Genomic DNA, 12,281 nt, shown 5'->3' on the forward strand with positions numbered 1-12,281 from the left:
AGCAATTATCATTTAGTGATATCTGATTTTCTTTTTTTTACTACATGTTAATTCAAAAAAGTTAGAAATACAATGGAGACTTAGACCTACCTGACTGACCCAGAGTTGTCGTTTCTGTAAATGTTAAGAGAAAGAAAGAAATGAGAACATTCTACTTTTGGATTGAATACAGTCGTATTAGACAGAGTTGAAATATCAAATATGGTCATAAAAGACAAATTACGTATATAGTGCTTTCCATGACTTAGATAATGCTCCATTGTTTATAGTTTCTTGATGTTCGGAAATTCCAGATGTAAACTGAAAAACAGTGTCTTCGTTTTTGATGATGATAAAAAATAAGGTTTTCTCATTAATACAATGGGACTGGGATAGGGAGGATAGGATGACTTTACATGATGAATTTCTTAAGAAAACTCATTGAATCGTAGAGGAAAAATAAAAAAGAAGAAGGCTTTACCCATTGCTGTAGTCTGAGCAGGAGTAGTAGTAGTAAGACTTGTGGTCTCCTCCGTCTTAGTAGTACCCATTGGAGTTGTTGTGGTAACAGCTGTGGTGGTAGCTTTAGTAAATGTCGTGGGTTTCGACGTGGTGGTAGGTACAGTTGTAGTAGTAACGGTTGTAACTACTGTTGTTTCCATGCCCGTTGCTGATGTATAAAACAAAAGTACATCGGAAATCCAAGATGAAAACCTCACAGTTCTATTTCAATTTAAATTCAATTCATTGATTTCATAAAAGCAATACAGCCAATATTGACAATAATTAACAATGCAGAATGTGTAGCGTGATTTTTTTTATTTATTTATTTTTTTTTTGCTGGAAGTTGAGAGCACTGTAAAGTGCAAGAGAAATGAGTGAAAAATGTATAGACATAACTTTACCAAATCAATAACCTGCCAATTATCTTTTTGTGATCACACAAAATTCCAAAGTTGATATCCTGTTGCAATATATCAGCAGCTAGTGGTTAAATTTAGTTGGAGAAATGAATAGATAACATACAAGAACAAAAGAGATGAATGAGGACTTCTTCAGCGAAGAAAGAAATGAAATTACCCGTTTCAATACATCCTCTGAATGTCACCGTCAATTCCGAATCTGCCACGTTGTAGTCGTCAGGAAGGGTGATTTCGAAATAAACTTCATTCAAACCAGTCAAGGGTTCAAGCTCGTACATTCCTGAAGTCTGATCGTCTCTGGGTTCAGCTGTAAAGTTGCGTTCAACCTCCCCATCGCTGGACGAGAGGACACCAATTGTAACGCTATCGGGAGGTGAACCATTGGTTGTGCTTATGCTGACAGCTGATATCTTAATCGTCAGGTCTGAGGTGTCATCGACTGATTTGACAGTGACCTTCACTGTCCTCTCTGAAGTAGGTTCGCTCCAAAGGTTGGTTTTATTGTTGTCAAGTAAAACTTCCAATTTAGTATCAAGATCCACGCCATCCAGTGGTTTTCTGCAAGCAGCTGGTAAATAAAAGAAATGTCTTGGGTGTAGACGGGCGTGACGACGAATTTGTAGGGTACAGTATTGTTAAGTGAACAGTAACACGTTAAAGTCATTGAGAGAGATATTAACATATGCATTTTAGTCATTCTTTTAGTTAAGCAAACTGGGTTGCTGGATACCATAAAGCAGAATGTAGATGAAGGAAGAGGTTATGCTAACATGAAAGAGTTGAGTGACCGCCTTCTAGTTTTACATGACATAATTCAGGTTTTACGTCTTCGGACACGAGTCTTGGCAAAATGGAAGTGAGAATTTACCTGGCGTTGTAGATTCCTGTCGTGCTGTTGTGGTCGATGTAACAGTTGTCTGAGTTGTAGTTGTTGCTTCAGGAGTGGCAGTAGTTTCCTCTACTACTGCTGTTGTTTGCTCGGTTCCTGGAGCAGTAGTCGTTGTCGCTCGCGTTCGCGTCCTTGTTGTAACTTCTGTGAAAAAGGAGAAAACGACACACATGTATCTTTCACTCAGTGTTTTTGACAGTTGAGAGACTTTTGTTTTTAAAGAGAAGACTTATAGCGAAGAATAGTCGAAACCAGTTTGATCTTAAAGCAATTATCATTTAGTGATATCTGATTTTCTTTTTTTACTACATGTTAATTAAAAAAAGTTAGAAATGCAATGGAGACTTAGACCTACCTGACTGACCCAGAGTTGTCGTTTCTGTAAATGTTGAGAGAAAGAAAGAAATGAGAACATTCTACTTTTGGATCGAATACAGTCGTATTAGACAGAGTTAAAATATCAAATATGGTCATAAAAGACAAATTACGTATATAGTGCTTTCCATGACTTAGATAATGCTCCATTGTTTATAGTTTCTTGATGTTCATATTCCAGATGTAAACTGAAAAACAGTGTCTTCGTTTTTGATGATGATAAAAAATAAGGTTTTCTCATTAATACAATGGGATTGGGATAGGGAGGATAGGATGACTTTACATGATGAATTTCTTAAGAAAACTCATTGAATCGTAGAGGAAAAATAAAAAAGAAGAAGGCTTTACCCATTGCTGTAGTCTGAGCAGGAGTAGTAGTAGTAAGACTTGTGGTCTCCTCCATCTTAGTAGTACCCATTGGAGTTGTTGTGGTAACAGCTGTGGTGGTAGCTTCAGTAAATGTCGTGGGTTTCGACGTGGTGGTAGGTACAGTTGTAGTTGTAACGGTTGTAACTACTGTTGTTTCCATGCCCGTTGCTGATGTATAAAACAAAAGTACATCGGAAATCCAAGATGAAAAGCTCACAGTTCTATTACAATTTAAATTCAATTCATTGATTTCATAAAAGCAATACAGCCAATATTGACAATAATTAACAATGCAGAATGTGTAGCGTGATTCTTTTTATTTATTTATTTTTTTTTTTTTTTGCTGGAAGTTGAGAGCACTGTAAATCGCAAGAGAAATGAGTGAAAAATGTATAGACATAACTTTACCAAATCAATAACCTGCAAAGTATCTTTTTGTGATCACACAAAATTCCAAAGTTGATATCCTGTTGCAATATATCAGCAGCTAGTGGTTAAATTTAGTTGGAGAAATGAATAGATAACATACAAGAACAAAAGAGATGAATGAGGACTTCTTCAGCGAAGAAAGAAATGAAATTACCCGTTTCAATACACCCTCTGAATGTCACCGTCAATTCCGAATCTGCCACGTTGTAGTCGTCAGGAAGGGTGATTTCGAAATAAACTTCATTCAAACCAGTCAAGGGTTCAAGCTCGTACATTCCTGAAGTCTGATCGTCTCTGGGTTCAGCTGTAAAGTTGCGTTCAACCTCCCCATCGCTGGACGAGAGGACACCAATTGTAACGCTATCGGGAGGTGAACCATTGGTTGTGCTTATGCTGACAGCTGATATCTTAATCGTCAGGTCTGAGGTGTCATCGACTGATTTGACAGTGACCTTCACTGTCCTCTCTGAAGTAGGTTCACTCCAAAGGTTGGTTTTATTGTTGTCAATCAAAACTTCCAATTTAGTATCAAGATCCACGCCATCCAGTGGTTTTCTGCAAGCAGCTGGTAAATAAAAGAAATGTCTTGGGTGTAGACGGGCGTGACGACGAATTTGTAGGGTACAGTATTGTTAAGTGAACAGTAACATGTTAAAGTCATTGAGAGAGATATTAACATATGCATTTTAGTCATTCTTTTAGTTAAGCAAACTGGGTTGCTGGATACCATAAAGCAGAATGTAGATGAAGGAAGAGGTTATGCTAACATGAAAGAGTTGAGTGACCGCCTTCTAGTTTTACATGACATAATTCAGGTTTTACGTCTTCGGACACGAGTCTTGGCAAAATGGAAGTGAGAATTTACCTGGCGTTGTAGATTCCTGTCGTGCTGTTGTGGTCGATGTAACAGTTGTCTGAGTTGTAGTTGTTGCTTCAGGAGTGGCAGTAGTTTCCTCTACTACTGCTGTTGTTTGCTCGGTTCCTGGAGCAGTAGTCGTTGTCGCTCGCGTTCGCGTCCTTGTTGTTGTAACTTCTGTAAAAAAGGAGAAAACAGACACACATGTATCTTTCACTCAGTGTTTTTGACAGTTGAGAGACTTTTGTTTTTAAAGAGAAGACTTATAGCGAAGAATAGTCGAAACCAGTTTGATCTTAAAGCAATTATCATTTAGTGATATCTGATTTTCTTTTTTTACTACATGTTAATTAAAAAAAGTTAGAAATACAATGGAGACTTAGACCTACCTGACTGACCCAGAGTTGTCGTTTCTGTAAATGTTGAGAGAAAGAAAGAAATGAGAACATTCTACTTTTGGATCGAATACAGTCGTATTAGACAGAGTTAAAATATCAAATATGGTCATAAAAGACAAATTACATATATAGTGCTTTCCATGACTTAGATAATGCTCCATTGTTTATAGTTTCTTGATGTTCGGAAATTCCAGATGTAAACTGGAAAACAGTGTCTTCGTTTTTGATGATGATAAAAAATAAGGTTTTCTCATTAATACAATGGGATTGGGATAGGGAGGATAGGATGACTTTACATGATGAATTTCTTAAGAAAACTCATTGAATCGTAGAGGAAAAATAAAAAAGAAGAAGGCTTTACCCATTGCTGTAGTCTGAGCTGGAGTAGTAGTAGTAAGACTTGTGGTCTCCTCCATCTTAGTAGTACCCATTGGAGTTGTTGTGGTAACAGCTGTGGTGGTAGCTTCAGTAAATGTCGTGGGTTTCGACGTGGTGGTAGGTACAGTTGTAGTAGTAACGGTTGTAACTACTGTTGTTTCCATGCCCGTTGCTGATGTATAAAACAAAAGTACATCGGAAATCCAAGATGAAACGCTCACAGTTCTATTACAATTTAAATTCAATTCATTGATTTCATAAAAGCAATACAGCCAATATTGACAATAATTAACAATGCAGAATGTGTAGCGTGATTCTTTTTATTTATTTATTTTTTTTTTTTTGCTGGAAGTTGAGAGCACTGTAAAGCGCAAGAGAAATGAGTGAAAAATGTATAGACATAACTTTACCAAATCAATAACCTGCCAAGTATCTTTTTGTGATCACACAAAATTCCAAAGTTGATATCCTGTTGCAATATATCAGCAGATAGTGGTTAAATTTAGTTGGAGAAATGAATAGATAACATACAAGAACAAAAGAGATGAATGAGGACTTCTTCAGCGAAGAAAGAAATGAAATTACCCGTTTCAATACACCCTCTGAATGTCACCGTCAATTCCGAATCTGCCACGTTGTAGTCGTCAGGAAGGGTGATTTCGAAATAAACTTCATTCAAAGCAGTCAAGGGTTCAAGCTCGTACATTCCTGAAGTCTGATCGTCTCTGGGTTCAGCTATAAAGTTGCGTTCAACCTCCCCATCGCTGGACGAGAGGACACCAATTGTAACGCTATCGGGAGGTGAACCATTGGTTGTGCTTATGCTGACAGCTGATATCTTAATCGTCAGGTCTGAGGTGTCATCGACTGATTTGACAGTGACCTTCACTGTCCTCTCTGAAGTAGGTTCACTCCAAAGGTTGGTTTTATTGTTGTCAATCAAAACTTCCAATTTAGTATCAAGATCCACGCCATCCAGTGGTTTTCTGCAAGCAGCTGGTAAATAAAAGAAATGTCTTGGGTGTAGACGGGCGTGACGACGAATTTGTAGGGTACAGTATTGTTAAGTGAACAGTAACATGTTAAAGTCATTGAGAGAGATATTAACATATGCATTTTAGTCATTCGTTTAGTTAAGCAAACTGGGTTGCTGGATACCATAAAGCAGAATGTAGATGAAGGAAGAGGTTATGCTAACATGAAAGAGTTGAGTGACCGCCTTCTAGTTTTACACGACATAATTCAGGTTTTACGTCTTCGGACACGAGTCTTGGCAAAATGGAAGTGAGAATTTACCTGGCGTTGTAGATTCCTGTCGTGCTGTTGTGGTCGATGTAACAGTTGTCTGAGTTGTAGTTGTTGCTTCAGGAGTGGCAGTAGTTTCCTCTACTATTGCTGTTGTTTGCTCGGTTCCTGGAGCAGTAGTCGTTGTCGCTCGCGTTCGCGTCCTTGTTGTAACTTCTGTGAAAAAGGAGAAAACGACACACATGTATCTTTCACTCAGTGTTTTTGACGTTGAGAGACTTTTGTTTTTAAAGAGAAGACTTATAGCGAAGAATAGTCGAAACCAGTTTGATCTTAAAGCAATTATCATTTAGTGATATCTGATTTTCTTTTTTTACTACATATTAATTCAAAAAAGTTAGAAATACAATGGAGACTTAGACCTACCTGACTGACCCAGAGTTGTCGTTTCTGTAAATGTTGAGAGAAAGAAAGAAATGAGAACATTCTACTTTTGGATCGAATACAGTCGTATTAGACAGAGTTAAAATATCAAATATGGTCATAAAAGACAAATTACGTATATAGTGCTTTCCATGACTTAGATAATGCTCCATTGTTTATAGTTTCTTGATGTTCGGAAATTCCAGATGTAAACTGAAAAACAGTGTCTTCGTTTTTGATGATGATAAAAAATAAGGTTTTCTCATTAATACAATGGGATTGGGATAGGGAGGATAGGATGACTTTACATGATGAATTTCTTAAGAAAACTCATTGAATCGTAGAGGAAAAATAAAAAAGAAGAAGGCTTTACCCATTGCTGTAGTCTGAGCTGGAGTAGTAGTAGTAAGACTTGTGGTCTCCTCCATCTTAGTAGTACCCATTGGAGTTGTTGTGGTAACAGCTGTGGTGGTAGCTTCAGTAAATGTCGTGGGTTTCGACGTGGTGGTAGGTACAGTTGTAGTTGTAACGGTTGTAACTACTGTTGTTTCCATGCCCGTTGCTGATGTATAAAACAAAAGTACATCGGAAATCCAAGATGAAAAGCTCACAGTTCTATTACAATTTAAATTCAATTCATTGATTTCATAAAAGCAGTACAGCCAATATTGACAATAATTAACAATGCAGAATGTGTAGCGTGATTCTTTTTATTTATTTATTTATTTTTTTTTTTTGCTGGAAGTTGAGAGCACTGTAAATCGCAAGAGAAATGAGTGAAAAATGTATAGACATAACTTTACCAAATCAATAACCTGCAAAGTATCTTTTTGTGATCACACAAAATTCCAAAGTTGATATCCTGTTGCAATATATCAGCAGCTAGTGGTTAAATTTAGTTGGAGAAATGAATAGATAACATACAAGAACAAAAGAGATGAATGAGGACTTCTTCAGCGAAGAAAGAAATGAAATTACCCGTTTCAATACACCCTCTGAATGTCACCGTCAATTCCGAATCTGCCACGTTGTAGTCGTCAGGAAGGGTGATTTCGAAATAAACTTCATTCAAACCAGTCAAGGGTTCAAGCTCGTACATTCCTGAAGTCTGATCGTCTCTGGGTTCAGCTGTAAAGTTGCGTTCAACCTCCCCATCGCTGGACGAGAGGACACCAATTGTAACGCTATCGGGAGGTGAACCATTGGTTGTGCTTATGCTGACAGCTGATATCTTAATCGTCAGGTCTGAGGTGTCATCGACTGATTTGACAGTGACCTTCACTGTCCTCTCTGAAGTAGGTTCACTCCAAAGGTTGGTTTTATTGTTGTCAATCAAAACTTCCAATTTAGTATCAAGATCCACGCCATCCAGTGGTTTTCTGCAAGCAGCTGGTAAATAAAAGAAATGTCTTGGGTGTAGACGGGCGTGACGACGAATTTGTAGGGTACAGTATTGTTAAGTGAACAGTAACATGTTAAAGTCATTGAGAGAGATATTAACATATGCATTTTAGTCATTCGTTTAGTTAAGCAAACTGGGTTGCTGGATACCATAAAGCAGAATGTAGATGAAGGAAGAGGTTATGCTAACATGAAAGAGTTGAGTGACCGCCTTCTAGTTTTACATGACATAATTCAGGTTTTACGTCTTCGGACACGAGTCTTGGCAAAATGGAAGTGAGAATTTACCTGGCGTTGTAGATTCCTGTCGTGCTGTTGTGGTCGATGTAACAGTTGTCTGAGTTGTAGTTGTTGCTTCAGGAGTGGCAGTAGTTTCCTCTACTACTGCTGTTGTTTGCTCGGTTCCTGGAGCAGTAGTCGTTGTCGCTCGCGTTCGCGTCCTTGTTGTAACTTCTGTGAAAAAGGAGAAAACGTCACACATGTATATTTCACTCAGTGTTTTTGACGTTGAGAGACTTTTGTTTTTAAAGAGAAGACTTATAGCGAAGAATAGTCGAAACCAGTTTGATCTTAAAGCAATTATCATTTAGTGATATCTGATTTTCTTTTTTTACTACATATTAATTCAAAAAAGTTAGAAATACAATGGAGACTTAGACCTACCTGACTGACCCAGAGTTGTCGTTTCTGTAAATGTTGAGAGAAAGAAAGAAATGAGAACATTCTACTTTTGGATCGAATACAGTCGTATTAGACAGAGTTAAAATATCAAATATGGTCATAAAAGACAAATTACGTATATAGTGCTTTCCATGACTTAGATAATGCTCCATTGTTTATAGTTTCTTGATGTTCGGAAATTCCAGATGTAAACTGAAAAACAGTGTCTTCGTTTTTGATGATGATAAAAAATAAGGTTTTCTCATTAATACAATGGGATTGGGATAGGGAGGATAGGATGACTTTACATGATGAATTTCTTAAGAAAACTCATTGAATCGTAGAGGAAAAATAAAAAAGAAGAAGGCTTTACCCATTGCTGTAGTCTGAGCTGGAGTAGTAGTAGTAAGACTTGTGGTCTCCTCCATCTTAGTAGTACCCATTGGAGTTGTTGTGGTAACAGCTGTGGTGGTAGCTTCAGTAAATGTCGTGGGTTTCGACGTGGTGGTAGGTACAGTTGTAGTTGTAACGGTTGTAACTACTGTTGTTTCCATGCCCGTTGCTGATGTATAAAACAAAAGTACATCGGAAATCCAAGATGAAACGCTCACAGTTCTATTACAATTTAAATTCAATTCATTGATTTCATAAAAGCAATACAGCCAATATTGACAATAATTAACAATGCAGAATGTGTAGCGTGATTCTTTTTATTTATTTATTTATTTTTTTTTTGCTGGAAGTTGAGAGCTCTGTAAATCGCAAGAGAAATGAGTGAAAAATGTATAGACATAACTTTACCAAATCAATACCCTGCAAAGTATCTTTTTGTGATCACACAAAATTCCAAAGTTGATATCCTGTTGCAATATATCAGCAGCTAGTGGTTAAATTTAGTTGGAGAAATGAATAGATAACATACAAGAACAAAAGAGATGAATGAGGACTTCTTCAGCGAAGAAAGAAATGAAATTACCCGTTTCAATACACCCTCTGAATGTCACCGTCAATTCCGAATCTGCCACGTTGTAGTCGTCAGGAAGGGTGATTTCGAAATAAACTTCATTCAAAGCAGTCAAGGGTTCAAGCTCGTACATTCCTGAAGTCTGATCGTCTCTGGGTTCAGCTGTAAAGTTGCGTTCAACCTCCCCATCGCTGGACGAGAGGACACCAATTGTAACGCTATCGGGAGGTGAACCATTGGTTGTGCTTATGCTGACAGCTGATATCTTAATCGTCAGGTCTGAGGTGTCATCGACTGATTTGACAGTGACCTTCACTGTCCTCTCTGAAGTAGGTTCACTCCAAAGGTTGGTTTTATTGTTGTCAATCAAAACTTCCAATTTAGTATCAAGATCCACGCCATCCAGTGGTTTTCTGCAAGCAGCTGGTAAATAAAAGAAATGTCTTGGGTGTAGACGGGCGTGACGACGAATTTGTAGGGTACAGTATTGTTAAGTGAACAGTAACATGTTAAAGTCATTGAGAGAGATATTAACATATGCATTTTAGTCATTCGTTTAGTTAAGCAAACTGGGTTGCTGGATACCATAAAGCAGAATGTAGATGAAGGAAGAGGTTATGCTAACATGAAAGAGTTGAGTGACCGCCTTCTAGTTTTACATGACATAATTCAGGTTTTACGTCTTCGGACACGAGTCTTGGCAAAATGGAAGTGAGAATTTACCTGGCGTTGTAGATTCCTGTCGTGCTGTTGTGGTCGATGTAACAGTTGTCTGAGTTGTAGTTGTTGCTTCAGGAGTGGCAGTAGTTTCCTCTACTACTGCTGTTGTTTGCTCGGTTCCTGGAGCAGTAGTCGTTGTCGCTCGCGTTCGCGTCCTTGTTGTAACTTCTGTGAAAAAGGAGAAAACGTCACACATGTATCTTTCACTCAGTGTTTTTGACGTTGAGAGACTTTTGTTTTTAAAGAGAAGACTTATAGCGAAGAATAGTCGAAACCAGTTTGATCTTAAAGCAATTATCATTTAGTGATATCTGATTTTCTTTTTTTACTACATATTAATTCAAAAAAGTTAGAAATACAATGGAGACTTAGACCTACCTGACTGACCCAGAGTTGTCGTTTCTGTAAATGTTGAGAGAAAGAAAGAAATGAGAACATTCTACTTTTGGATCGAATACAGTCATATTAGACAGAGTTAAAATATCAAATATGGTCATAAAAGACAAATTACGTATATAGTGCTTTCCATGACTTAGATAATGCTCCATTGTTTATAGTTTCTTGATGTTCGGAAATTCCAGATGTAAACTGGAAAACAGTGTCTTCGTTTTTGATGATGATAAAAAATAAGGTTTTCTCATTAATACAATGGGATTGGGATAGGGAGGATAGGATGACTTTACATGATGAATTTCTTAAGAAAACTCATTGAATCGTAGAGGAAAAATAAAAAAGAAGAAGGCTTTACCCATTGCTGTAGTCTGAGCTGGAGTAGTAGTAGTAAGACTTGTGGTCTCCTCCATCTTAGTAGTACCCATTGGAGTTGTTGTGGTAACAGCTGTGGTGGTAGCTTCAGTAAATGTCGTGGGTTTCGACGTGGTGGTAGGTACAGTTGTAGTAGTAACGGTTGTAACTACTGTTGTTTCCATGCCCGTTGCTGATGTATAAAACAAAAGTACATCGGAAATCCAAGATGAAACGCTCACAGTTCTATTACAATTTAAATTCAATTCATTGATTTCATAAAAGCAATACAGCCAATATTGACAATAATTAACAATGCAGAATGTGTAGCGTGATTCTTTTTATTTATTTATTTTTTTTTTTGCTGGAAGTTGAGAGCACTGTAAAGCGCAAGAGAAATGAGTGAAAAATGTATAGACATAACTTTACCAAATCAATAACCTGCCAAGTATCTTTTTGTGATCACACAAAATTCCAAAGTTGATATCCTGTTGCAATATATCAGCAGATAGTGGTTAAATTTAGTTGGAGAAATGAATAGATAACATACAAGAACAAAAGAGATGAATGAGGACTTCTCCAGCGAAGAAAGAAATGAAATTACCCGTTTCAATACACCCTCTGAATGTCACCGTCAATTCCGAATCTGCCACGTTGTAGTCGTCAGGAAGGGTGATTTCGAAATAAACTTCATTCAAAGCAGTCAAGGGTTCAAGCTCGTACATTCCTGAAGTCTGATCGTCTCTGGGTTCAGCTATAAAGTTGCGTTCAACCTCCCCATCGCTGGACGAGAGGACACCAATTGTAACGCTATCGGGAGGTGAACCATTGGTTGTGCTTATGCTGACAGCTGATATCTTAATCGTCAGGTCTGAGGTGTCATCGACTGATTTGACAGTGACCTTCACTGTCCTCTCTGAAGTAGGTTCACTCCAAAGGTTGGTTTTATTGTTGTCAATCAAAACTTCCAATTTAGTATCAAGATCCACGCCATCCAGTGGGTTTCTGCAAGCAGCTGGTAAATAAAAGAAATGTCTTGGGTGTAGACGGGCGTGACGACGAATTTGTAGGGTACAGTATTGTTAAGTGAACAGTAACATGTTAAAGTCATTGAGAGAGATATTAACATATGCATTTTAGTCATTCGTTTAGTTAAGCAAACTGGGTTGCTGGATACCATAAAGCAGAATGTAGATGAAGGAAGAGGTTATGCTAACATGAAAGAGTTGAGTGACCGCCTTCTAGTTTTACACGACATAATTCAGGTTTTACGTCTTCGGACACGAGTCTTGGTAAAATGGAAATGAGAATTTACCTGGCGTTGTAGATTCCTGTCGTGCTGTTGTGGTCGATGTAACAGTTGTCTCAGTTGTAGTTGTTGCTTCAGGAGTGGCAGTAGTTTCCTCTACTATTGCTGTTGTTTGCTCGGTTCCTGGAGCAGTAGTCGTTGTCGCTCGCGTTCGCGTCCTTGTTGTAACTTCTGTGAAAAAGGAGAAAACGACACACATGTATCTTTCACTCAGTGTTT

At 37.8% G+C, this 12,281-nt stretch overlaps 2 protein-coding genes across 2 annotated transcripts in view; both read right to left on the bottom strand.

The window, feature by feature from the left end:
- LOC140243692 (uncharacterized) overlaps positions 1-12,281 on the bottom strand; it is an 82,075-nt gene that overhangs the window by 30,959 nt on the left and 38,835 nt on the right. The window lies entirely within an intron of this gene.
- LOC140243948 (uncharacterized) lies at positions 62-12,261 on the bottom strand. Its single transcript, XM_072323617.1, has 24 exons — positions 12,069-12,261; positions 11,358-11,768; positions 10,758-10,946; positions 10,388-10,411; positions 10,013-10,177; positions 9,302-9,712; positions 8,699-8,887; positions 8,329-8,352; positions 7,954-8,118; positions 7,243-7,653; positions 6,638-6,826; positions 6,268-6,291; positions 5,893-6,057; positions 5,182-5,592; positions 4,580-4,768; positions 4,210-4,233; positions 3,830-3,997; positions 3,119-3,529; positions 2,515-2,703; positions 2,147-2,170; positions 1,771-1,935; positions 1,060-1,470; positions 461-649; positions 62-114 (listed from the first exon to the last, which is right to left on the bottom strand). Exons 1-24 carry the CDS (start codon positions 12,259-12,261, stop codon positions 62-64), a joined length of 4,794 nt encoding a protein of 1,597 aa, XP_072179718.1.

Source organism: Diadema setosum, chromosome 20, assembly GCF_964275005.1.
Source record: "Diadema setosum chromosome 20, eeDiaSeto1, whole genome shotgun sequence".
Classification (NCBI taxonomy): Eukaryota; Metazoa; Echinodermata; class Echinoidea; order Diadematoida; family Diadematidae; genus Diadema; species Diadema setosum.

What these genes read in the sequence shown, in the direction of transcription:
- LOC140243948 (XM_072323617.1), bottom strand. Translation starts at nt 12,261, where the DNA reads ATGTGTGTCGTTTTCTCCTTTTTCACAGAAGTTACAACAAGGACGCGA. An exon ending in CAGAGGGTGTATTGAAACGG is followed by an intron (nt 10,947 to 11,357) that starts GTAATTTCATTT and finishes TTTATACATCAG; the next exon opens with CAACGGGCATGGAAACAACA. An exon ending in CAGAGGGTGTATTGAAACGG is followed by an intron (nt 2,704 to 3,118) that starts GTAATTTCATTT and finishes TTTATACATCAG; the next exon opens with CAACGGGCATGGAAACAACA.